This window comes from Aulonocara stuartgranti (genome assembly GCF_965226115.1).
Source record: "Aulonocara stuartgranti genome assembly, chromosome: 16".
Taxonomy (NCBI): domain Eukaryota; kingdom Metazoa; phylum Chordata; class Actinopteri; order Cichliformes; family Cichlidae; genus Aulonocara; species Aulonocara stuartgranti.
The window spans coordinates 24,806,470-24,833,577 of NC_138952.1; the positions used below are offsets into that span (position 1 = coordinate 24,806,470).

Sequence of the window (27,108 nt, forward strand, 5' to 3'; positions counted from 1 at the left end):
ACCCAAGAATCATCATGGCAAGCAGACTGGAGCAGCCAGGGATCAAACCACCAACCTTCGTGATTAGTAGATGACCTGCTCTACTTCCTGAGCTACAGCCACCCTGAACTTTATATTCACAAAAACCTTAGATATACTGTCACACATGTTCACTATGTTTAACCCCTTAATGCCTCATGTATCATATTTCATACATTTAATTTTTGTGAATTTTTGAGACACTATCTGAACAATGAATATATTCATATGTGAGCATGTGTGCTTGTTTGGAATAAATGTTAGCTAATTAAGTGTTACTTGTGGATTTTATCTTTAAACATTTTAAGCTGTATTTTGCCAAATATCTTTTAAAATGCATTCAGGTTTTGAAGCTGGAAGATAAAGTGTCCAGAGTTAGTAAATTCCACTAACTAATCATTAAAGAGGGAAGATTGTGTATGTTAATCAAACATCATGCAACATTTTTCTTATTTTATTTCTGTTATTTTCTTTTAAACTCATGTCATACATCTACCATTTTATTTTCTATTTGATAAAGAAATTCCTTGATACAGAACAAAAACAAAACTAGCCAGCCAAAATTAAGTTATGAACTTAATATTGTAATATATTTCTATAAAACTACTTGTTTAACTAGAAAACAAATAAAAATTATCATAAAAACAAAATCATTTGAGCTAGCTTATGCTAGCTCTTAGCATTAGCTAAATATAATTTAGCCACTTCTTGAAGTTGAAAAAAATCTATTTTGTTGCTCAAACATCTTATGAAATGATTTAATTGATAAATGTGAAAACATTTCAGTCATAGTTCATGGGTTTTAATGCACAACTGCATAAAATAGAGCTGCTGAGAGCTAACTTGCTCAACAGACTTCTCTGCAGTGTTTGCCTCCACTTTGCTAATCCATGTGTTTTTTGGTAACCCATCCATCCATCCATTTTCATCCGCTTTGTCCGGGGCCGGGTCGCGGGGGCAGCAGCCTAAGCAAAGAGGCCCAGACCTCCCTCTCCCCAGCCACCTCCTCCAGCTTATCCGGGGGAATACCAAGGCGTTCCCAGGCCAGCCGAGAGATATAATCTCTCCAGCGTGTCCTGGGTCTGCCCCGGGGCCTCCTCCCGGTGGGACATGCCTGGAACACCTCACCCAGGAGGCGCCCAGGGGGCATCCTTGTCAGATGCCCGAACCACCTCAGCTGGCTCCTTTCGATGTGGAGCAGCAGCTGCTCTACTCTGAGCCCCTCCCGGATGCCCGAACTTCTCACCCTATCTCTAAGGGAGAGGCCAGCCACCCTTCGGAGGAAGCTCATTTCTGCCGCTTGTATCCGCGATCTCGTTCTTTCGGTCACTACCCACAGCTCGTGGCCATAGGTGAGGGTAGGGACGTAGATCGACCGGTAAATTGAGAGCTTCGCTTTTACACTCAGCTCCCTCTTCACCACGACGGACCGGTGCAGCGTCCGCATTACTGCAGCTGCAGCCCCAATCCGTCTGTCGATCTCCGGCTCCCTTCTCCCATCACTCGCGAACAAGACCCCGAGATACTTGAACTCCTCCACTTGGGGCAGGAACTCATCCCCGACCCGGAGTGGGCACTCCACCCTTTTCCGGCTGAGAACCATGGCCTCAGATTTGGAGGTGCTGATCCTCATTCCCGCTGCTTCACACTCGGCTGCGAACCGCTCCAGTGCGAGCTGGAGGCCCTCACCCGATGAAGCCAACAGAATCACATCATCTGCAAAAATCAGAGATGAGATTCTGAGGCCACCAAAGCGAAAGCCCTCCGCCACTTGGCTGCGCCTAGAAATCCTGTCCATAAAAATTATGAACAGAACCGGAGACAAAGGGCAGCCCTGGCGGAGCCCATCACCCACCGGGAACGAGTCCGACTTATTGCCGGCAATGCGAACCAAGCTCTTGCAACGGTTGTATAGGGATCGAATGGCCCGTAGCAATGGGCCAGACACCCCATATTCCCGCAACACCTCCCACAGGACACCCCGAGGGACACGGTCGAATGCCTTCTCCAAGTCCACAAAACACATGTAGACTGGTTGGGCAAACTCCCATGCACCCTCAAGTATCCTGGAGAGGATAAAGAGCTGGTCCAGTGTTCCGCGACCAGGACGAAAACCGCATGAAGTTTTTGGTAACTTCAAGTCAAATTCTTGAGTGTAGCTATTATTATTATTTAAAAGAAATGCTTGTTAAGACTTCAAAACACTGACTGCTGCTGTAGACAAATGCCATCACTGAACAGATATCAGCCCTCCCCTATTAAATATCAGGGATGTGTGTTTATGCAGTTTTTAGGTACTTATATACAGGGAGTGGAGAATCATTAGGCAAGTTGTATTTTTGAGGAATAATTTTATTATTGAACAACAACCATGTTCTCAATGAACCCAAAAAACTCATTAATATCAAAGCTGAATGTTTTTGGAAGTAGTTTTTAGTTTGTTTTTAGTTTCAGCTATTTTAGGGGGATATCTGTGTGTGCAGGTGACTATTACTGTGCATAATTATTAGGCAACTTAACAAAAAACAAATATATACCCATTTCAATTATTTATTTTTACCAGTGAAACCAATATAACATCTCCACATTCACAAATATACATTTCTGACATTCAAAAACAAAACAAAAACAAATCAGCGACCAATATAGCCACCTTTCTTTGCAAGGACACTCAAAAGCCTGCCATCCATGGATCCTGTCAGTGTTTTGATCTGTTCACCATCAACATTGCGTGCAGCAGCAACCACAGCCTCCCAGACACTGTTCAGAGAGGTGTACTGTTTTCCCTCCTTGTAAATCTCACATTTGATGATGGACCACAGGTTCTCAATGGGGTTCAGATCAGGTGAACAAGGTGGCCATGTCATTAGTTTTTCTTCTTTTATACCCTTTCTTGCCAGCCACGCTGTGGAGTACTTGGACGCGTGTGATCGAGCATTGTCCTGCATGGAAATCATGTTTTTCTTGAAGGATGCAGACTTCTTCCTGTACCACTGCTTGAAGAAGGTGTCTTCCAGAAACTGGCAGTAGGACTGGGAGTTGAGCTTGACTCCATCCTCAACCCGAAAAGGCCCCACAAGCTCATCTTTGATGATACCAGCCCAAACCAGTACTCCACCTCCACCTTGCTGGCGTCTGAGTGGGACTGGAGCTCTCTGCCCTTTACCAGTCCAGCCACGGGCCCATCCATCTGGCCCATCAAGACTCACTCTCATTTCATCAGTCCATAAAACCTTAGAAAAACCAGTCTTGAGATATTTCTTGGCCCAGTCTTGACGTTTCAGCTTGTGTGTCTTGTTCAGTGGTGGTCGTCTTTCAGCCTTTCTTACCTTGGCCATGTCTCTGAGTATTGCACACCTTGTGCTTTTGGGCACTCCAGTGATGTTGCAGCTCTGAAATATGGCCAAACTGGTGGCAAGTGGCATCTTGGCAGCTGCACGCTTGACTTTTCTCAGTTCATGGGCAGTTATTTTGCGCCTTGGTTTTTCCACACGCTTCTTGCGACCCTGTTGACTATTTTGAATGAAACGCTTGATTGTTCGATGATCACGCTTCAGAAGCTTTGCAATTTTGAGACTGCTGCATCCCTCTGCAAGATATCTCACTATTTTTGACTTTTCTGAGCCTGTCAAGTCCTTCTTTTGACCCATTTTGCCAAAGGAAAGGACGTTGCCTAATAATTATGCACACCTGATATAGGGTGTTGATGTCATTAGACCACACCCCTTCTCATTACAGAGATGCACATCACCTAATATGCTTAATTGGTAGTAGGCTTTTGAGCCTATACAGCTTGGAGTAAGACAACATGCATGAAGAGGATGATGTGGACAAAATACTCATTTGCCTAATAATTCTGCACTCCCTGTATTTTGAGTTTGTCCGGCCAGCCATTCTTGCAGTAGAGTTTGATTTGTTTTAGTGTTTCGTCTTTGTCTTGCTGCTCTCTTATTTGTTGTAGTCTCTCCTCTGTTGCAGGAAGACCTGAAATCACCTGATGTGCATACAGATTCATTTCGTCTCTTAATGTCTCGTCACAAACAGTTTTTTCTGGTGCTCTGGACAGCACGTCTGCAGTTGCAATGTGTTTGCCTGGGACATGTGAGATGGTGAAAGAGTACCGCATTAATCTCATTCTCAGTCTTTGTACTCGTGGTGGCAGTTCGTCTAAGTTCTTGGAGCCCAAAAGTGGTACTAAAGGCTTGTGATCTGTCTCAACATGGAATTCAATGCCTATAAGAAAATCAGAGAATCGCTCGCATGCCCAGGTTATGGCTAATCCTTCCTTCTCTATTTGAGCATACCTTTGTTCTGTGGGGGTTAATGCTCTTGAAGCGAAGGCCACTGGCTTGGTTGTGTCATCCTCTTGTTTCTGAAGTAGCACCGCTCCCAGTCCATAAGAGGATGCATCAGCTGATACTGCTGTTTGTGCTTTGGGGTTGTAGGGTGCCAAGTTCGGTGGTTTACTCAGTTCTGCCTTAATGTTGTTAAACGCTGTTTGTTGAGCCTCACTCCAACACCACATGTTTTTGGTACTGAGTAGTTTTCTCAACGGCTGTGTTTTCTCTGCTAAGTGGGGAAGGTACTTGCCTAGATGATTAACCATTCCTAGGAATCGTCTCACTCCACCCACATCGGTGGGTGCCTCCATGTTGCTGACCGCTTTCACTTTTTCTGGGTCTGCTTTGACTCCTGTAGTGTCAATGATCTGTCCGAGGAACTTGATTGAGGTCTTTGCAAACTCACATTTCTCACTTTTCAATGTCACCTCTGCTTTTGTGAGCCGTTCAAGGACTGCGACCAGTCTCTTGTCGTGCTGGGTCTGTGTGTCAGCATAAACCAGAATGTCATCCATCTGGCAGACAACTCCGTCCAGCCCCTCCAAAAGCTGAGACATTCGTTTTTGAAAATGCTCAGGGGCTGAGGATATGCCAAAACAGAGTCTATTGAAACAGTACCTTCCGAATGGTGTGATGAACGTTGTGAGAAGAGCTGACTGCTTGGACAAAGGTATTTGCCAAAACCCTGAGTTAGCATCGAGTTTTGAGAACAACTTTGCGCCCTCTAGCTGTCCTAGGGTGTGCTCAACTGATGGCAACATGTGTCTTTCTCTTTTCACAGAATTATTTAGTTTGGTCAAGTCCACGCACACACGCACTTCATCTCTGTTTGCTTTAGGTACTGGAACTCCTGTGTCAATTTTGAGCCAGCAGTCTACATGGTTAACTTTTATTTTAGTCAACCACGCATCCTCAGTTCTCTCTGAGGCTACTGTTCCCAAAAATGCTACCTCCCTTTCTTCACTGTCACCACCTGCTGCACGTGTTTCTCCTACTGCCCCAGACCTGCACACTCTTGCATAGTGACCTTTCTTTTTACACTGATTGCAGAGTACCTCTTTGGCTGGGCACAGGTTCTTGCTGTGAAAGGGTGTCTTTCCACATCGGTTGCATTGGCTTTTCACATTCCTCTCTGTGGTTTGTGGCACAGTCTTTCTTGGTTTAAAGTGTTTTATTTTTGCTTTAATGATGTCCACGTTACAAAGATTTTCCTGCTTGAAGTTGTTTTTAAGAAGATCCTGCTGCTTCTTAACAAGCTCACTTTGGCGAATCCCTATCACTGCTTTTTCTAACGTGAGCTCCGCGTCCATTTGCAGTTGCTCCGAGAGCCTCTTGTCTCTTATTCCGACAACGAGTCTGTCTCTTATCATTTCACTGTGCAGCGCCCCGTAGCCACAATGCTCAGCCAAGGCATATAGGGATGTAATAAACCCGTCTGCAGTCTCTCCTGCTTCTTGCTGCCTTTGGTTGAACTTTGCACGTTCAAAGATAACATTTCTTCTGACTACAAAGTGTGCCTCGAGTTTGTCTTTGAGAGTGTGATACTCACTCGCCTCCTCTTCGGTCAGGTTCAACGAAGTGATCACGTCTTCAGCTTCATCGCCCATTGTATATATCAGAGTGTTAACCTGGTTTTCGTCCGATTGTAGCTCGAGTCCGGATGCTATCCTGAACCTCTCAAAGCGTCGGATCCATTTCGGCCACTCTTCTGGCTTTGAAAAGTCGAACTTCGGCGGCGGTGATACTTGGAAGGCTGCCGGCGCGGCTGCCATGCTGCTCGCGAGATGCTAGTTAGCATTTGCTAATTTGTTAGCTTAGCTCTTACTGTGGCTGTTAATGCAAACTTAATTTTATTAATCCATCGGGTGGGTTCCTCCAGGGTTTTCACACAGCTGAATAAACATCAAACAGAAAACTGATTAAACAGAAGTGTGAGACGGTCGAGAGTATAAGTCAGCGCCCGGTTATATTTTAGATAGCAAGGAGCAGACGGCAACATTTCACTCTACCGAGGGAGCTCGTGACGTACTACCCGGCTTTCTTTAGAAAGGCCGGGTCCTCAGGTGGAAGCAGCCTCTGAATTTGGACACCCCCGCTGTTTCCAGGCCGGGTACATTGGGTAGGATGTTTTTCCAGGTAGGATGGATTCCCAGAACACCGGCCAATAATAATGGTGACATTTAACGTATTTTATCCGATAAATAAACACTGTAAAATGTATTTATCACCCCCCCACCCCAACAGCCCTTTTGAATATCTCCCTAATTCTGAGGTCTCAAGGTTGGCAAGTATGGTCACAACACCTCACTTTTTGCCACATGTATAGCAAACCACGTCTCAGCTGTTTGTGGAGGTAAAATAAGTCCGCACAATTACGCTAAGCCATTGTTGTGAGTTCGCGCGCCAGCGGCTGCCAGACATTAATACAGCGTATTTCGCACATAAGTATGAAGGCGGAAGAGGAAGTAGTTCCTTTGAATGTAGACAATCCGAATGATGTAGTTTCTTGCCACTGTGTTCCTGTTAATGACAAACTACAAATTTACCCTAAAGTACTAAAATATCGATATTTTAATGTGAGAATCGATTCTAGAACATAAATGATTGGTACCGGAGGAATCGATATTTCAGGATCGATCCGCACATCTCTAGTGGAGACTTTACATGACGATAAAGCAGCTATGTCTGAAGCAGGCAGATGGACCCACATTAATTTTAACGGCTTCCTTTTGGAGAAAGCCGTCAGATTTCAAGTGAAGAGAGACCAGCGACTGACCTATGGGAGCATCAGGAAAAGAAGCCCTGCACTTGCCCCAGCCAGAGGGTTCAAGAAAAGAGCTTTTATTTCTATCTGGGATATCAGCAAGAATGAGAGAGGGATATAACTGAACGCCATCAACATCTTTATCAACGAGGGTACCTGCTTGGACTTACTCTTCAAATAAAGTAAGCCTGTGTCTGTTATTAACCTTTTATTAATATTGGCAGCTACTTTCCTGTTGTTGTTGCTTCTGTTTGGTTGTTCTTGGATTTTGTTATTGTAGTTTTAATGGAAATATTTATGGACAGGTATTGTGCCAAAAACTCATCTTATGTCAAAAAGCGATTTTCGGTACTTGCCAAAAAATGACTGCTAGAATTTAAAGTGTTATAAATGACTTGTTGGCCTTTAATCTGTCAAAAAATATCTGAAACATGTCTCTCACGAATAATATCAGGTCATTTTGAGCCAGAAAGAATATTCCTATCACAAAGTAGAATCTGCAGTCAGTTTTTGCAAAGTTACTGTTGTTTTTTTGTTCTTTTTAAAAAGTGTCAGTGACATCAAAAATGTATTTTTCAAGAGAGATCTGGCTAAGAGAGGGCAACGGAAATTGTAACAAATATAACATCACAATTCTGTAAACACACTTTTAAGTGAAAAGAACTACATACAATAGCCCAGATTCATAACTTGCAAAACGGGCCATTTCTTTATTTTATATATAACCCATTCATAAGTCCTGATCTCCACTGTCTATTTACAAATATTAGTAAAGGTATCAGACATAAAAGAAACATCAAAATATCACTACACAGGTAATCAAATATCAGATAAGGTTACCTGATGATAGCTTTGTGGGATTGCCTGTGTTATGTGTTATTTGTCTCTTTTACTCAAGCAGTGCAATCACTCCTAATGATATGTATCCTGCTAGGGGAGTGTAATTGTGACTGCAGTAAAGACATAGATTAAGTTTTGGCATTGTATTATTCATCATACATCAGAAGTACTTGACATAAGAAATTCTCACTGGTATTTGCATCCTAGCATCATGCCAAAAAAATAATAATTTTATGTGTGTTTTTATGTGCAGTAGTTTTGGCTTATATTGCTAAATAAGTTGTAGTAATAGATAACATTACAAAAAGCCCTATTTTGCAAGCGTCCTATAGTGTCACAGCGAGTGAGAGGAGCCGTGTGGAGGAAATGAAGGAGGATCCAAACGCAGGCGGTAGTGGAGAAGTGAGGGTGGTTTATTGAGCACAAAATAAGGACAAACAGCAAATGGAGCTCGAACTAAACTATACTGGGAAACAACTAAACTATAGCGCAGAAACCAGAACATGAACATGAAGCAGGGCGAGCAGAGGCAGACGATGGTAGACAGCAGGGTGAACACACGAGCGAGACACGATGGTTACACAGACGGACCAGCAACTACAAACACAGAAGGCACGCCTTAAATACACTCAGAGAATCACAGGGAGATTACACACAGGTGGGAGACACAGCTGGGAGTCATTAACGAGACGAGAGGTAAAACTGAACACTCACATGAGACGCAGACCTTCACAATAAAACAGGAACAAGAAACCATCACACTAAGACACAGACTTGACATTTGAGAGACAGACAGAAAATGTCACATGGAACTAGACATATACTAAGCAGACCCAACCGAAGAACAAATCCTAAACACAAACAGAAACATGAAACTCTAATAATAAACATCATAATCATCATCATCATTTACACAACAAGAGAACAATAAAACAATCCCTGATGCAAAATTACACCAAAACATAATAAATTCAAAATACTGGGTCCAACGGACCCAGAACCGTGACATATAGCCTCTGCATTATTACTCTGTTTGCTGCATTATAATCTGTCAGTCATCTTGGGCCACTGGAAATATCTTTATAGATCTCTTATATTTGTTGCAATTTGTGCTCCACTCTTGTCAGGTCTCTTTATAAAGATTTTTTTAAACTTGAGACTAACTACAAAAAGAAAGTAACAAGTCATTTATAGCAGTTTTAATACTTTAAATCACTGTGAAATTGGTCTGACTGCCTGCCAGACCCAAATGTTTTGAGGTCTGCATGTGGAAAAAAGGGTAATTCAGTCTTAAATATCCCTTGTTTTTGGTTTCACAGTGGGTTAAAGCATATCAGAAACTATAAGAGATCTGCAATATAAAGCCTCTCCCGAAGTCTATAAACACTTTCCACTGGCTACTCACAAACTGATTGTATTAAAAGGCTGAGGATTGCCTGCATAATCTTATGCACTGATAGACCTTTGGTCTAAGCCAGCGGTCCCCAACCCCCAGGCCATGGACCGGTACCAGTCTGTGAATGTTTGGTACTGGGCCGCGAGAGTTGAGGTTCGGGTGTGAAATTTATGGTTTTCAGGGTTTTTATTGGTTTTTATCATTATTTATTTATTTTTAATCGTTTTTATTAACCATTAACTTGGTTTCCCTGAGTTTTTTCCCATGTGTTATTAATAATTCCTTTTTTTGTGTACCGGTACTGTTAGGTATTTTAGTACCATGGTAGCATTTACTGGATATTGTTTTATAGTGACATTATGCAGGAAAACTCTGTCATTCAATAAGGCCCCTTTGTTTTAGTTATTTTTCTCTTTGACCCAAGAATTGATGTGTGAGAATCACAGGCTGGTACAAGGTTGAAATACCACAGAGATCACTCCCTCAGCTACATTAGTTTCTTAATCTCTTAGGAGACGCCTGTTGAAGGCCAGATGGTTTGTTTCAGAATTCACTAATGAAAGAACTCTTTATTTTGTGCCTTGAAAATATGTCGCTGAGATAATCACAATTGTAGCTGAACTGATACACTACACAAAGGATGCTTCTTCACCCAAGGGCAGGAAGACGCTCCCTTATCTTGGTCTGTACTGGTTTAAACTGATAATCTGCTGTCTCATGAATTTTACCCTCTATATAAACTGTTGTACTTGTGAATAAAGTTGAGTCAATTTGGGAAGACAACCTGAAGCAGTCTCTGTTTTCTTGTTCTCCCAAGCTGCTCCCGAGCTCGTACTAACACGCTGAATGGCATGCTTGAATATTGCTTGAGAATATATTTGACTGTGTTACAGACTAAGGGACATTCTCTGCTGATAGGTGAAGGTACATTCTCTGCTGATAGACGTCCACGCCTCGAAGGAAGTCGATCCACGGATTAGGCCTTGGAAACCGTTTCCTTCAATTTTGGTGTCAGAAGTGGGATCCTGACGAAGGTAGGCACTCGTCTTTTATTTTATAAGACTGTGTTATGCCTTTCTCAGTGATCCACATAGAAACGGGATACGCTGACGAGGCCTTCTTCAGTGGCCCACATAGTAACAAGTGGGATACGCTGAGGAGCCTTCGTTAGTGGCCCACATAGAAACACAGGAAGTTGCCTGTTGTTTTGTAAATAAAAGCAGAAAGGACACAGGAAGTTGCCTGCTGTCATAAACTAAGAAGTTGCTCACCAGCAGAAAGGACACAGGAAGTTGCCTGGGGTCATAAAACGAGAAGTTGCTCGTTAAAAAGTGAGAAGTTGCTCACTAAAAAGATAAAATTGCTAGCAAAAAATCAAGTAACCTCAGGTGTGCCACAGCAAAAATAAAAACTAACTTAAATCCTTCAAGCGTCTAAACCCCTCTGGAAATCACTGACCATGGGTCAGAATAATTCAAAGACCTTAGACGGGTCCGATAAAAAAATCAAAATTAACTGTAAAACCGAAAAAAATAAAATATAAAATCACAAATAGCGGCTCAGTACGACTCCCACTTCCGGTTACGTTTAATCCACGCTCGCGAATCAATGAAGACTTCCATGATTACGTATCCAGAACATGCGGAAGTGCTTACGTGACTGATTTCATCTCGAACTTAAGAACTATAACTTTAATGCATCCTAATGTATTTCCGGAGCCCTATCCCGAACGATTATCGCCAGAAAACAGGTCAGTAGAAATGTTAAATACTATTTGTGATAAGGAAAGTAGGCTGATTAAAAAGTCCTGTAAAAAATATATGATAGAATGTCGTGATGTGACCAATCGCATGCTACCACTATGGAAAAAAGGACCCGAGCCAGACGTAAATGCTTTAAATCAAGCCAGTGTAGGCTCTAGTAAATCCACTGCAGAAAAAACTAGCCTTATATGCCCATCCGTTCAACCTACGGCTCCGCCGCCTTATGATGAAAAGACAGAATTAATAGCTGCTGCGGCGGCGGCTGCACGTCATCAGCGCGTATATCCTGATATAACAGCAGAATCCCAAAAGAGTGAGGAAGGCACTGAAATGACACCTAAATCAGAAGAAGATGACTGGTTTAACCTAGATCAAAGACAGGAACGAGAATACACTGAACGAGAAAGAGAGTTACAGGAACATAAAAAGCAAACAAAACAGTTAATGACAGAGTGTGAGGAAATCATGAAAGATCCTTTAACTCAGGGGTGCCCAATCCCAGTCCTCGAGAGCTACTATCCTGCAGCTTTTAGATGCATCCCAACTCCAACACAGCTAAATCAAATGGTTTGATTACCTCTTCAGCATGCCATCGTGTTTGGCAAAGGCCTGATAACAAGCCATTCATTTGATTTGGGTGTGTGGGAACAAGGATGCATCTAAAAGCTGCAGGACGGTAGCTCTCGAGGACCGGGATTGGGCACCCCTGCTTTAACTGAACGTACGGAAGCTGAACTGCAGCAAGCCGTTTCCGTCATAGATAATCATGTTCAGCGCCACACTAGAGTAGCGAATGGTTTGACTGTGCCAAAAGCAATAACTAACACCAGAAATTTAATAAGGAACTACTTAAAGCAGAAAAAAGAGGAAAAAACTCAAGAGGGCCCCCACAAAAACACCCGTTATAAAGAAAAGCAGGGATCACAATTTAATGACGTCAGCCCCTCCCTCCCGTTCATGATAATAGGGGACATGTGTTGCATTCAACCCCCTAAAATTTCAGAGTTAGCAGCAACCATTAAAGAACTTCCCGATCCTCTACAAAATCCTACAGCCTTTGTTTCTGCATTACAGAGAAGTACCAGATACCACCACTTGGGTGGGCCTGACTATAGATATATATTATGTCAACGAATTCCAGGTGTGACTGAATCTCAGCTTATTGAAGAAGTAGAGGAACTAGACCCTAAAAATGACCAAGCAGCCAACACCACCTCGTTTTTGTGGATAAATGATGACAAAATCACAGCCTTTTTTCAAAATCTAAAGAAATTTCTGCTCACAATGTCTAGAGATAAAATTGATTTAAATGCAGTAACCATGTGTAAGCAAAAGCCAGATGAATCCATTCTAGTTTTTATGAAACGTTTCACACACTGCTGGACTAATGAGGCATGCATGCCTGAAGGAGGAAATGATCAGATTTTCATAACAACATTCTTAAACAATATTCATCCAGAATGTTCACAACTATTGAAGCTGACTGCCACTGATAATCTCTATGACATGAAAATAAAGAACTTTATCACACTTGTCAAAACAAAAGCTGGTGCAGATCTTTTCCCCAACAGCACGAAGGCTAAAAGTGTTAAGATGATGTTGAATTTTGATGTTGAAGGCTCAGAGGAAAGTGAAAAAATGATGTATGCAGGGGCCCCGCCCCCTCAACAAGCGCAGCAGGGAGATTTCAGAAGGAGAGATAGGAGTGGAGACGTATGTTTTTACTGTGGAAAAATAGGACACTGGAGGAGGGAATGCAAATCAGCAGCACATAGGTCTCAACCACAAAACACAGGACCAGCTCCTGCCACTAGGCGTCAGCAGAGCTCTTACAGACAAGGTAACTGGCAACGCAGACAGGAATCACATCAAAGAAACGGCCCCTTTGCACTTAGGGAGCAACCTTATAATCCACATTTTAATCCCCATCCATATGATAACGAAAGACTGGACCAACCATAGGGAGGCCCAGGTGATGATGAGGGACAGTGTGAAGCACTACACACGATGCTGCATTTGCAATTGTCCCGTAACACAGAAAGCTTGCCCATGTTAGATATAGAGATAGGTGAAAAGACTTATTCCTTTTTAGTTGACAGTGGAGCCACTAAAAGTTCACTGTCTGGAAAATTCTATAGTTGGCCTGTTTCCTCTGTGTGCATCAACACCATGGGAATAAACGGAACTCTAGTGCAATGCCCCAAAACTCATTCTCTAAAGACACGCTGGGGCCCAAAACCAGACGAAATTACATATCATCCATTCATAATTCTTCCAAACTCGCCTGTCAATTTATTAGGCAGAGATTTAATGGCAAAAATGAACTTGTGTATTTCATTTAACAAAAGGGTGAAATGTTTGCAGATACTGATAACAGCTATGTTTTCTAATGCTCTTGCAGACGTAACCGCGAAAGCAGCTGCTGCCTCACAGCAACCACCCAGAAAGGAAGTATTATCTTTGCCTTTACAGCTGCCACTTGTCACACTCCCAGACTATTTAGAAGCAAATGTTGACCTAAAATTCATACAAGAGCAAGCCTCTGCCTCAGATTACACTTACTGGGAAAGTAATAATTGTACCTTAGATAACAGAGACGGCTTATACAAAAACCTTGAGGGTTTGATTGCCCTCCCATCTTCACTACTGCCAATCCTTGTCTGCCATTTTCACGGTGTGAGTCATGTCGGACAAAGAGGGGTAATAGGAGCAATAAAATCAAGATTTGTAATCGAGAAAACATCACACGCAGTAAAACGCATATTAGCAACCTGTCTAACATGTGCACGAACTAATGTAGGTAGCTCAAAAGCAAAACATCAGCATTTACCACAACCAGATTTCCCATTTCATACATTACAAATTGATTTTACACACATGCCAGCACAAGGAAGCATCAAGTACTTACTGGTAATAGTGGACCAATTTAGTAAATGGGTAGAAGCTTACCCAACATCAAAAGAAACTGCAGAAGTAGTCTGTCAAAAGTTGTGCAATGAAATAATACCCAGATTTGGAATACCTCACCAAATTAACAGTGATAGAGGACCTTCATTCACATCAGAAGTAATTCAAAAGTGTGCTAAAACTCTAGCAATAGACTGGAAATATCATGTGCCATACCATCCTCAGAGTTCAGGAGTTGTAGAAAGAATGAATAGGACCATAAAAAATCGCCTGACTAAAGCAATGATAGAAACAGGAATGACCTGGATCAAACTACTTCCTCAAATCCTCTGCGAGATTAGAATGACTCCATCCGCAGCAACCAAATTATCTCCATTTGAAATAATCATGGGAAGACCGTTTCCAACACCATGGTCAGCCTCCAGAGGGGCACCGCTATTGGAAGGGGACATAGACACTGCATTGTCTGACTATGTTCATAACCTGGTAGAAACACTGAATAATAACTATCAGAAAGTTTGTCTCTCTCAGCCTCTCCCTTCCATAGATCCAACCCATCCGTGGAAACCAGGAGATGCGGTGTTGGTAAAGTCGCTAAAACCAAGGGCACTCGGGGAGGCCGCGTGTTCCAGCCCCCAGACTGTACTTGCAGTGACGAGAACCAGCATCCTAACAGATGGACAACCTCAGTGGATTCATGCCAGCAGGGTTAAGACCAGCCCCACCAAACCACCTAAGGCGTCGGATCAAGTAGATGACGACTCAGGCGAGCCAACGCCCGGATCCAATCCACCTACACACACACAATCACTGATTAACACACAACGCCTGAAAGAACAACAACAAGGTACTCGAACATCCAGCAGGAACAGAAAGCCTAGAGTACCACACAATGTCTAACCTGATAAAGATAGACTCGTTTCATCCTGATAATGGAGAAAATGAAATGCCCATTGTCATCACACGACGCTTATACGGTGTCTCTCGAACCTGGGACCAGGCCAGAAGACGACTAAAGAACTGTCTTTTTTATATATTTAGGTTATTAATCATATCTACTGCATTAACCTTAGGATTTTTATTTACTATTTCGTATTGTAAAGTGCAACCCTGTTCACATTTCTGCAAGCCACATTTTCAATGATAACCCATATAGCTACTAGTACAGCTACTTCAATGTATTTGCAATTAGCACAAATTGATCCTGAGGATGTGCCAGATGTTACCAATGATGTTCCTGATGTGTATATTGAACATTAGGTTGTGAACTATTACATTTTATGATTTGCTTTTTATATTATGTTATTACATTTGTGATTTTTCCTTTCTATTTGAGTTATTATTTTTAAAAATAATAAAAGAGGGGAACTGTTAGGTATTTTAGTACCATGGTAGCATTTACTGGATATTGTTTTATAGTGACATTATGCAGGAAAACTCTGTCATTCAATAAGGCCCCTTTGTTTTAGTTATTTTTCTCTTTGACCCAAGAATTGATGTGTGAGAATCACAGGCTGGTACAAGGTTGAAATACCACAGAGATCACTCCCTCAGCTACATTAGTTTCTTAATCTCTTAGGAGACGCCTGTTGAAGGCCAAATGGTTTGTTTCAGAATTCACTAATGAAAGAACTCTTTGTTTTGTGCCTTGAAAATATGTCGCTGAGATAATCACAATTGTAGCTGAACTGATACACTACACAAAGGATGCTTCTTCACCCAAGGGCAGGAAGACGCTCCCTTATCTTGGTCTGTACTGGTTTAAACTGATAATCTGCTGTCTCATGAATTTTACCCTCTATATAAACTGTTGTACTTGTGAATAAAGTTGAGTCACTTTGGGAAGACAACCTGAAGCAGTCTCTGTTTTCTTGTTCTCCCAAGCTGCTCCCGAGCTCGTACTAACACGCTGAATGGCATGCTTGAATATTGCTTGAGAATATATTTGACTGTGTTACAGACTAAGGGACATTCTCTGCTGATAGGTGAAGGTACATTCTCTGCTGATAGACGTCCACGCCTCGAAGGAAGTCGATCCACGGATTAGGCCTTGGAAACCGTTTCCTTCAGGTACTGGTTTTATTTTGTTGTATTTATCCACGACACATTAAACGCAGGTCTGTGAAAATATTGTCGACCATTAACCAGTCCATGGCGCAAAAAAGGTTGGGGACCGCTGGTCTAAGCTTCATAGTCCTTGCCTCAGTATTTTTCCTTTGAAGGGCTGAGTGTTTTCTTTTTAATTTTCACCCGAAGGCAAACATCCCAAATTCCAACAGTAACTGTTTAACATCCGTGTAGCCACACTAAATAACCGTGCATGCATGGACGCTTCAAGCAACAATATCTACCCGTTCACATGCTGTAGCGGGAACATAAGAAGAAGAAGAAGATAACTGGCTATTATAACAGATCAAATATATTAAAACAGTTTTAAAAATTCTCAACTAACAGATTTGGATGTGACAGAAATCGAGCGCAGTTATTCTGCGCTCTATATAATCAGGTTAGTACGAACTGTATATTATAATGGATTCATGATATCATTCAGCCATATGTGACATAGATTGGATGAGATTCTAGTAATTTTGACTGTGACAGTTGATTATAGCGTAAAATCAGTAGTTTACGTTGTGGAAGATAGGATTGTAAGACTCTTATTCTTTCTTTCACAGATTATCGTATGAGCTCAAATTTTGTATAATCTTAAAAATATTCATTGAAAGACCGATGAGGGCAGCCTTTAAAGCTTTGCTTGGGAGCCACGTTATGAGCGAAGCTGTTTAATGAAATGTTCATAGTGAACAGAATCATTCTTCCAGTAATCCAGTGTTATATTCAACACACGTTGAACAACTTGGCTAACTTCTTTGTCTAACATTGTATAACCTCTGATGACAAATCGCTCCCTCTCGTCCTCCTCCCTCTCCTAGTAATTCAAATTCTGCAGACGACTTCCAAACACCAGTGTCAAGGTGTAGATCGTGCTGTTGGTTTGTGTTCTTGGTGCCACTACAGAAGGGCAAAGGCAGTTAAAGAAAGAGAAAAGCTTTGAATCTGAGCTGAATGAACAAAGAAAATCAGAAAAAGAGCTGAAATGGCCTCTTAAAATAACCCATATAGTAATAATAACTATTAAAGAGATTTACTTTTATTCTTATTCTATTACTTTATTAATCTTCTGACACTGGAAAAGACCCAGTGCTTTAGCCCTTCACCTAAAGCTGGAAGACTATTCAGGAAGGTATTTTAAAAAGTGTTTATCGAGTTTTCCTTCCAAATAACTGAAAAACAGTCTGTCCAGTCAGCTCTTATTAGGTCAGCCGCAGCATCTCATTTAATTCATGGCAGCAGTTCTCACTTCAGGTGGGGTGGATGGAATAAGGAGTGAAGAGAAACTGAATTTGTTTGTTTTGGATGAAATTTAACCAACAAGAGTTTTCTGGTGCTATAGTTCTTGCTTTTACTGCAGTGAAAGTGATAAGTGATTGTAATCGTGGGCTGTGGGGCATTACTTTTTCAGACTCTGATGGAAGGAATATCAGGAGATGTTTTTCAAGTTTGAGACTCTATAAAAATGCCCTTTTTTTCATTTACCAATTGTTGATTAAGTTGTGTGCTTTGATTCATTTGTCTTGTTGAATCACCCACGGACTTCTAACCTTCAGGTGATGTCCTTACACCTTCCAGTAAAATTATTACCATTATGACTACAAGGCATCCAATGTCCCGAGGTAACAAAACATCCCCCACTGGTTTCTTTTGGGTGCTTTTGCCCTTTAGTTCATTTTTTTTTTTGTCTTGTAGTGGACGTTTGAATCAAGATTTGAGCAAGCTGGAGCGATTCTTCTCACAACCTTTGCTGGTCACAAACTCTTGTGAAGAGTAGCAACATATTGTTTTACAGAAGACTGACATATAGACTGGATCTTGAGATCTTTAGACATTTCTTTACTTCATATAAAGTATCAGTCCATATGGTGACTCTCGGTGAACTCCACAACTCCCCACTGTGAACACATTTTGTGCATAAACTAACCACGAATGAAACACTGTCCAAATTCCTTTTGTCTGTCTTCCATTTGTGTACTATGTGACAAGGCTGTGTTACCCATGTGGCTGTCTTAATCTTAAAAGCAACCCACTCAAAACTTGACACTTTAACGTAGTACCTTTCCCCCCCTTTTTTTCTGAATATAAATGTCCTGGAGCTCAGGGGCAGTGAGTAGTTTGTCCTTTTGTGTCCTGCCCCTTTCCCCTCTCATTCACACATGTGGTGAAACGCCTTGCCATGTGAGAAAGCACATTATGGTATGGAGTTAATATTATGGAGGAGTTAATATGCACCGAGGGTTTTAGAATTAGTAGGATGAGAGGTGGAGTCTTTCTGTCTTGTCTGGGATAAAAGATCTGAAGCTGCGGAGCACTTGTTGAGAGAGAAGCTGCGACTGGCGCGACCTGTATTCTACTTTTTGATACGATTTTGCTGTTTGAAGAGAGAGCTGACTTTGTCATTTTTTTGAGTGACAGCTGAAAAGAAGAAGAATACAATAGAATACCAAAATGAGGGACTACGAGGGATCCATTGCGTTCCTGGGGATCTGGGGCTGGTACCAGGTGAAGGTCATCTTCTTCCTCTGTACCCTCAGCTTTCCTGCTGGGTACAACATCCTGTCTGTCATCTTTCTGCTGGCCATTCCCCCACACCAGTGCTACATCCCAGCACACAGCAACCTGAGTCAGGACTGGATCCAGGCTAGTATCCCGATACAGGTGAGAACCAGTGGCAGGCCTGATCAAGCTAAATGATTTTGAATGATTGTTTGAGTGAAGGACAGCGGCTAAGAAAACTCAGATTCAGCAAGTATTATTTTATTTTATTTTTCGGTAATTTAACATTATTTTGTTAACTAACTCCTCAACCTTAAGTTTCTATCATTTCTTCTGCCTTTCTATTACACACATGAGAAAGCAGTGATACATTTTGATCACTTTAGCAGTAGATTTAATAAAAGCTTGCCTCTCTGTTCCAGCAGACGCCTGCTTCAAGTAAAACACCTCGAAAAGAAAAACACATCCAGTGCAGGACCAAACATTTGAAAGATCCACTCAGCAGCTAGCTGGCAAACATAATGAAGGACTAAGCTTGATTTTCCATGAGGAGGTGGTTCCAAACACTGTCAGCTACAGTGTCTTGTCATTAATATAAAAAATATATATTTTCCTCTTAATGTCTTTTAACTGTCTTTGCTAAATATTCTCGGTGGTGATGGTTATGTTTAAACCTTCATTAGACTTTCTACTCCTGTGAGTCTGCTAGGATACAATTGGGTTTGTCACGGGGATGTGGGGAAAAGGAGGACCCAGGCGCGGTACTCTGTGTATAAACAGTGCGTTTATTTACAGTGATGGAAACAATAACAGTAAATCCCCGTGCTCTCCCGTGACTCCCGTGTCGTGTCTTCCCAACAAGTCTGTGCTCCGTGTTCTCCACTCTCGTGTGTCCACACACATCCCGTGCCTGCTGCCCTCCGATGTTCCACGCTCCTCCTGAGGGGAAAATGACAGAGGCAGCCGTCAAGACACATAATTCCCGTAGGCATACACTCACAGACTAAACTGAACAGAAGACTAACGTGGAGTCTCATGCAATGATCCCGCGTCGGTGGGAGCTCCAAGACTCTCTTAAGTAGCTCCCCCGACGAGGCCTGATCAGCAGCAGGTGTGTGGCTTCGGGTGTGGCCAGTCCCCTTGCAGGGCCACACCCTCCAGGCCTGACGCCGCCTATAAACAAGTGCTCAGCCACCCACACACACATATACACAAGCACAGAGAAGGGGAAGCAACACCAAAATACACAACAATAACACAGGTCCATGACTGCCCAGGGGTCCTGGGTCGCCCAGTCCCAGGACCCTGACAGGGTTTGAGTGATGCAAGTTGGTGTAAGGATCCATGCAGACGTGCTTGACCTTGGTGACTCTAGGTGTGCGTGTGCGCCGCAGAGTATAATCAAGGGTTTAACGACTCGGCTGTTCCTAGGGTGTTTGCAGCTGTAGTTAAATTATATTTTTGTAAAGCCAGTGTGAGAGAACCTTACACTGAAACGCTTAGTTTACCTAAATCTGCAGCAAGTCACTTTCCCCTAAAGCATTCTTGCGCCGCAGATTCACGTCATCACGACAGTTATTTGTCATTAACGTCTTGTGAAGTTCCAGTGTGGCGGGTGCAGTAGAGTGTACAGTGGGTCGTGGGTTGGATTTGGGGGACGATTCACATAGGAATAAGTCACATAATAATTTGTATCGCCAACTCCAGTCGATTTTCTTTGTGGACAAGCTGCGGTTACCTGAAGTGTGCTTCTATGAGTTTTACTGCTCTTTGTAGATTTAAAAAGCGGATGTTAAATCAGCTGTCATGGAAATGGTCTGTACAGAATATTGACCCACATCTGGTAAAAGCTTACTGATTATACAGCTCACAAATAAGATTTTAAAGGCTTTTTTCCTCTGGCAGTTGAAGTCTACTGTTGACTTCGACGTTATAGAATTCTCGTATAAATTTCAATTCAGGACTCTTTCACTGTCTTGTCTGTCTCTTATAATATCTCTGCTGCTGTACAGGGTCAAAATCTGGAGAGAAGCAGTTGTAGCCGCTATGAGATGCACATGATGCAGAACTTGTCTGCACTCGGAATAAAACCCAACCTTGCCCAGATCCACAACGATTCTGAATTCGGAGCAAGTGCAGGGGTCATGCTGTCCAACCTGAAGCAGGAGGAGTGCAAAGATGGATGGATCTACAGCACAGAGCACTACAAGTTGACTGTAGTCACTGAGGTACTGTTACTGTCTTGATGATATTGTTCAGATCCAAGTCTCCCTGGATCACAAAGGACTTCCTGGTTCAATTACTTATACAAAAAAAACACCCAGCACGCCCCTGCGGGCGGTTTATCCTTCAAGCTCGGGTCCTCTACCAGAGGCCTGGGAGCTTGAGGGTCCTGCGCAGTATCTTAGCTGTTCCCAGGACTGCGCTCTTCTGGACAGAGATCTCCGATGTTATTCCCGGGATCTGCTGGAGCCACTCGCCTAGCTTGGGAGTCACCGCACCTAGTGCTCCGATTACCACGGGGACCACCGTTACCTTCACCCTCCACATCCTCTCGAGCTCTTCTCTGAGCCCTTGGTATTTCTCCAGCTTCTCGTGTTCCTTCTTCCTGATATTGCTGTCATTCGGAACCGCTACATCGATCACTACGGCCGTCTTCTTCTGTTTGTCTACCACCACTATGTCCGGTTCGTTAGCCACTACCATTTTGTCCGTCTGTATCTGGAAGTCCCACAGGATCTTAGCTCGGTCATTCTCCACCACCCTTGGGGGCATCTCCCATTTTGACCTCGGGACTTCCAGGTTATACTCGGCACAGATGTTCCTGTACACTATGCCGGCCACTTGGTTATGGCGTTCCATGTATGCCTTGCCTGCTAGCATCTTGCACCCTGCTGTTATGTGCTGGATTGTCTCTGGGGCATCTTTACACAGCCTGCACCTGGGGTCTTGCCTGGTGTGATAGACCCCAGCCTCTATGGATCTTGTGCTCAGAGCTTGTTCTTGTGCTGCCATGATTAGTGCCTCTGTGCTGTCTTTCAGTCCAGCTTTGTCCAGCCACTGGTAGGATTTCTGGATATCAGCCACCTCCTCTATCTGCCGGTGGTACATACCGTGCAGGGGCCTGTCCTTCCATGATGGTTCCTCGTCTCCCTCCTCTTTCTTGGGTTTCTGCTGCCTGAGGTATTCACTGAGCACTCGGTCAGTTGGGGCCATCTCTTGGATGTTCGTTGTCTCATCCTGGACTGTGGTGCTGACACTCACCAGTCCCCGGCCCCCTTCCTTCCGCTTAGCGTACAGCCTCAGGGTGCTGGACTTGGGGTGAAACCCTCCATGCATGGTAAGGAGCTTTCTTGTCTTTATGTCAGTGGCTTCTATCTCCTCCTTTGGCCAGCCTATTACCCCAGCAGGGTACCTGATCACGGGCAGGGCGTACGTGTTGATGGCCCGGATCTTGTTCTTACCATTCAGCTGACTCCTCAGGACTTGCCTGACCCTCTGCAGGTACTTGGTGGTTGCAGCCTTTCTAGCGGCCTCTTCATGGTTCCCATTCGCCTGCGGGATCCCCAGGTACTTGTAACTAATAGGATGAGGGACCTATGGATATATATATATATATATATATATATATATATATATATATATATATATATATATATATATATATATGTGTGTGTGTGTGTGTGTGTGTGCGTGTGTGTGTGTATAATATATATATATATACCTCATTACAGATGATGTGTCAGTAAAGGCAACATTGAATCCCTCCATCACACAGTAATTTATGAGAAGCTATTGCTTAAGGATGTCCTCTAAAGTTTACCTTAGCCTTATGCCACTTGTGGTCATACAAACAGTGACAGGAATAAGAAGTCAAACAGCCTGAGGAGTAAAATATGGACAGAGACAAACTCATGTTACACACCCATCAAAACAAAGCAACATGGAGGCTAATGAAGCAAACAGTCTGCACAGGGACTGCTGGAAGACAGAGATTAGTGCCCAAGTATTTCCTTCTATGTTCTTATGCCTGCTTTAGATCACCCTTATGTGTACCCTGTCTTCTAGTTTAACCTGGTGTGCGACAACAAGTGGAAACAGCCAATGTCCTCTCTCATCTACTTCCTGGGATCACTTTGTGGCTGTTTCCTCTCTGGACAGATCTCTGACCGGTAAATTCACAGTTTCAGCTCAAGCAGTCTCTAAAGTTAGCAAACCTGCAATGTTTTTCACTAAAATATGTCTGCTAGTTAGCTGTGAGCTAACTCATCCAGGACTAAATAAAATAAAGGATCTATCTTCCCAAATCTCGGTTACCTTTAAGTTTGAGCTAAATGAACTCCATTTTGTTGTTGATAAATCCTAATGTAGGTGCACTGAGCACATGACTCCTTTGCTCTTGGTTAATAATAATAATAATAATAATAATAATAATAATAATAATAATAATAATAATAATAATGTATACTTTATTGATCCCCATGGGGAAATTACTTGTTTTTCTCTGCATTTGACCCATTCACTTAGTGAAGCAGTGGGCAGCCACTAAGCAGGCGCCCGGGGAGCAGTGTGTAGGGACAGTACCTTGCTCAGGGGTACCTCAGGGTAGCTGTCATGCTAGCTGCTAAAGCCCTGTTGAGGCTAATGGGCCTATTTTGAGGCTGTTGAGGCTAATGGGCCTATTTTTTAAGCATTAACATCTAAATAGAAAACTGTATGTGCCCATGTTGTGGCTGATTGCTGTCTTGCTGTATTTTTACTGTAGGTTTGGCAGGAAACCTGTTCTGTTCAGTTCCATTTTCATACTAAGTGTCTTCAACATCGCTTTGAGTTTTGCTCAGTCCTGGGCCGTCTTCAATGTGCTTTTCTTCATGGTGGGCATGGGTCAGGTCAGCATTTGCATAGTTCTTCTTGTACTTGGTAAGTGTGTTTCTTTATTTCTAGGATAGTCTGCTCAACTGCTGCTGTTTTTAATGTAATAAGCCTTCGGCCAACACCTAAAATGAAACAAAAAGGAAACCACTTGTCTTGTATTGTCAACTAGTCACAACCTTTGACTGACTTTTCTGATTTACACATGTGCAGTAAACAGATAACAGAAAACAAAATATTTTATTGGACATTAGTTGTAATATAACATTAAGTACAACTTCCTGATTTCCTTTAAACTTTGCCTTTTCGTCACAGGTTCTGAGCTCCTAGTTGATGTTCCAAGAGTTCTCTTCAGCAGCCTTGCTTTGAGCTTTTTCTATTCAGCTGGTATGGTGGCATTCCCTGGCACTGCCTACATAGTCAGGAACTGGAGATATCTATCAGTGTTAATGGCTTTGCCTGGTCTGGCCTGTTTCCCCCTTTGGTGGTAAATTGACCTCAGTACACTACTAGGATTTTTGTTTCTTGAGTATTTGCTGATTTTTTCAGCAGATTTTTTTTGTTCAGTATATAAAAGGTTGTTGAGGAATTTGTTGAACTGTGGAATGTGTTAAGCTAATGTAAACTAAATGTGCGCCTCCATCCATCCATCCAGTCTTCCATCCATGCATCCATCCATCCATCACTTTGTTCCACTTCCTCAGATGCCCTTTTCCTTCCATTTGGGGGATCTTGAGACAAAAGAAAGGGATTTATAATTTTTTATTCCAGTTCCCGTTCTCCCCATAGATCTCCTCCCAACTGAACGTTGTTAAAGGCTCATTTCTGTTTAAACCTGTTTTGATTTGATGATCAAAGTTCCAAGGTTGTATCTGCAATCTCATTCATTCAGTCACAGTCAAGCATAAAGTGTTAAATAAAAAAACTTTGGCTTCTGGCAAAGTACATTTTTCACAGATTTTTACAGTTATCATTATGGCGCTCAGATGATCCACTGTGGCCACCCGTGTAGGGACAGCCAAAAGAAGACGTTCGTGGCATCCAGATAATTTCTAACTCATCGCATCCAGATAATTTCTAACTTTTCCAGCATCTGCTTGATGAATAAATAATACTCTCTCAAACACAGATAGATGGAGCAGGAGGCTCTTGTATTTTTCTTCAGTTTCCATCTGTGCTGACTTGACTAATGAACTACACATTTGTGTCTGTCTGTCCACCAGGCTGGTTCCAGAATCTCCTCGCCGGCTAGTGTCCAAAGGCCGTTTTAAAGAAGCAGAACTCTTGCTAAGGTTTGCTGCTCCGGAGAACGGAGTGGAATTTCCATCTGACCTCTTTCGCTCAGCAAAAGTAAGAGCCTCTGACCTTATCCTTGTCCAACGTGTACCACACTAAACTACATTGGCTAATGTAATGAATTTTCTATGTGGCACATTGATCAGTCTGAACAGTCTGAACAGTCGCAGCAACCCGAACAACCTCAACAGCCTGAACAACCTCAGCAACCTGAACAACCTCAGCAACCTCAGCAACCTGAGGTTTCTGGTTACCTGGGTCTGCTGAGGAACACAACCACTCGAAGTATCACACTCGTAGTGTGGTTTCTCTGGTGAGTGCCTTCCCCATGAATCTATGAACTCAACGAACTGAATATAAACCAGACTAAAACCACACACAGAAGTACACGTGAAGCTAAAACTAGAGAATAGAAATATAAAGAAAACTCAGAATGCTGGTTTTGGGCATCAGTGACTCTGACATGTTTTACAACTGCTTATTGATGTAATTGACTGAGCGATCCTAACAGGATTCATTTTATTTATTTATTTTTTGTTCTCTTGTTGTTTGCAGGTTTTCTTTGAATGTGAGCTACTTTGGATTGTCATTCAATATGACTACTCTCTATGGCAACCCCTTTCTGAACTACGCCTTGCTATCACTAATGGATATCCCGGCACACTTGGTCAGCTGGTTTAGCGCAAAATATTTTCCTCGCCGCGTGTCCTTTATTGTCTTCTCCCTGCTGGGGGCGCTGGCACTCTTCGTCATCCAGATCACTTTGCACAGTAAGTGAGACCACTGTCCTTTTCTTGCTCTCTTTGTGAATATAACTGTCATTGTGTTGAAAAATATCAACACAATAAGCCTTTTCAACAAGGCCTCACACACACAGCCTCTATGTTAGAGGTGCTGCCCTAAATGAGATTTATAGACAAAATAGACAAAACAAGATTATTTGAGGGAAGGTAAACCTGCTCACCAAATGTTTGAAAATAACAGTTTGACTGTTAGTCATCGGTGTCTTTGTCTCCCTTTTCCTTCCGGAGTCATTTGGAAAAACGCTTCCTGATACCATCGATCAGATGCAAGTCATTAAGAAGTAAGCTTGTCTATTGATTATGCTAGTAATGCTGCTTTTGCAGAGTGTATATTCAGGTGCGTTCATGTCTGCACTCTATATAATAGATATCCTATGAATGGATTGTAATAAAAAAATATATAAATAGGGAAATCTGGTTTGATTGTTTACTGCACTGCGGTCTTAAAGTGTTATGTGGGTAGGTCTGTGTCATGAGACCAGAATAAGAAATATACAGTTCATTTTGAAATATCAAAAATAAAGGTGGGTACAATGTGAAAAAAACTGAAATGAAAAAACAAAACAAATAATGCAAATATATATGAAATATCTATTGTTTAATATTGCCTAACTGATGCAGCTCTCCTCATTTGGCTTCCAGGTTCAAATTTAAAGGGCTCTGTCGCCAAAAGGATGATGGGAATTCAGCTGAGGCTCCAGCTGTCAGCGAGACTTCTCTGTCTGAGATCAAATGCTCAACTGCCTTCTAGAGCTTGAGATGCAGAAATGAACAAATGATTTGAATTTGCTTTTCTAGTCTTGTGTTAGCAATTGTTAGCCACATTTTTAACCATGTGTATGTTCTTTTTATTCTCTAAACTTTTTTTTAATATATTCCCCCCCCCCCAATAAACTATATAGTGTCTACCTCATCATGTAGAAAGGCCCCAGTCATGAGACCAGGAAGACCAGGAACCTTCTTGTTGTGAGGCCGCAGCGGAAATTACCACAAAAACACTTATTCATCCTGAGCAGGAATATGGAAGTGAAACAAAAAAAAGAAAAAAATTAAAATTTTTAAATCAACTTGAATTTAAGTCGTGTGAGCAGTTGCCATGCTTGGATTATACGATTTAAAATTTGTGTTTAAAACTTACAAATTTTTTTATATCATTTTGATGAAATAAAAAGACTTTGATTGGTTACTGATGCTTTGGATTGTTGTTGGTTACATAATAGAAATAACAATAATAATAGAGATGATGATAAGAACAGTAATATTAATAATAAAATCCTAATAATCCTGATAAGAAAAAAATGTGACTTGTGTGTATTTTCTCTTTCTCTATGCCGTCCATACAATAATAATTACAAAGACTAAAACTAACACTGAAACCAATAAAAGGTAAATTTAAAAAAAAATCAAAATGAAGTAAATAATAATAATTATAATAATGATAATATAATACAAAACGAAACCTCCCATAGAGGATGGGTGCCAGACTAGAATTTCTACT

General features: G+C 42.1%; 1 protein-coding gene across 1 annotated transcript; it reads left to right on the forward strand.

Moving 5' to 3' along the window:
* Positions 1–9,658: 9,658 nt before the first annotated feature.
* LOC309690467 (organic cation/carnitine transporter 2-like) lies at positions 9,659–26,361 on the forward strand (the record flags this gene model as incomplete). Its single annotated transcript, XM_082507496.1, has 12 exons — positions 9,659–10,392; positions 13,523–16,098; positions 18,559–18,801; positions 20,652–20,867; positions 22,708–22,811; positions 23,405–23,559; positions 23,827–23,998; positions 24,735–24,861; positions 24,954–25,120; positions 25,363–25,577; positions 25,804–25,891; positions 26,253–26,361. The coding sequence occupies exons 3-12, from the start codon at positions 18,592–18,594 to the stop codon at positions 26,359–26,361; spliced, it is 1,563 nt and encodes a 520-aa protein (XP_082363622.1). The 5' UTR covers positions 9,659–10,392; positions 13,523–16,098; positions 18,559–18,591.
* Between the last annotated feature and the right edge of the window lie 747 nt (positions 26,362–27,108).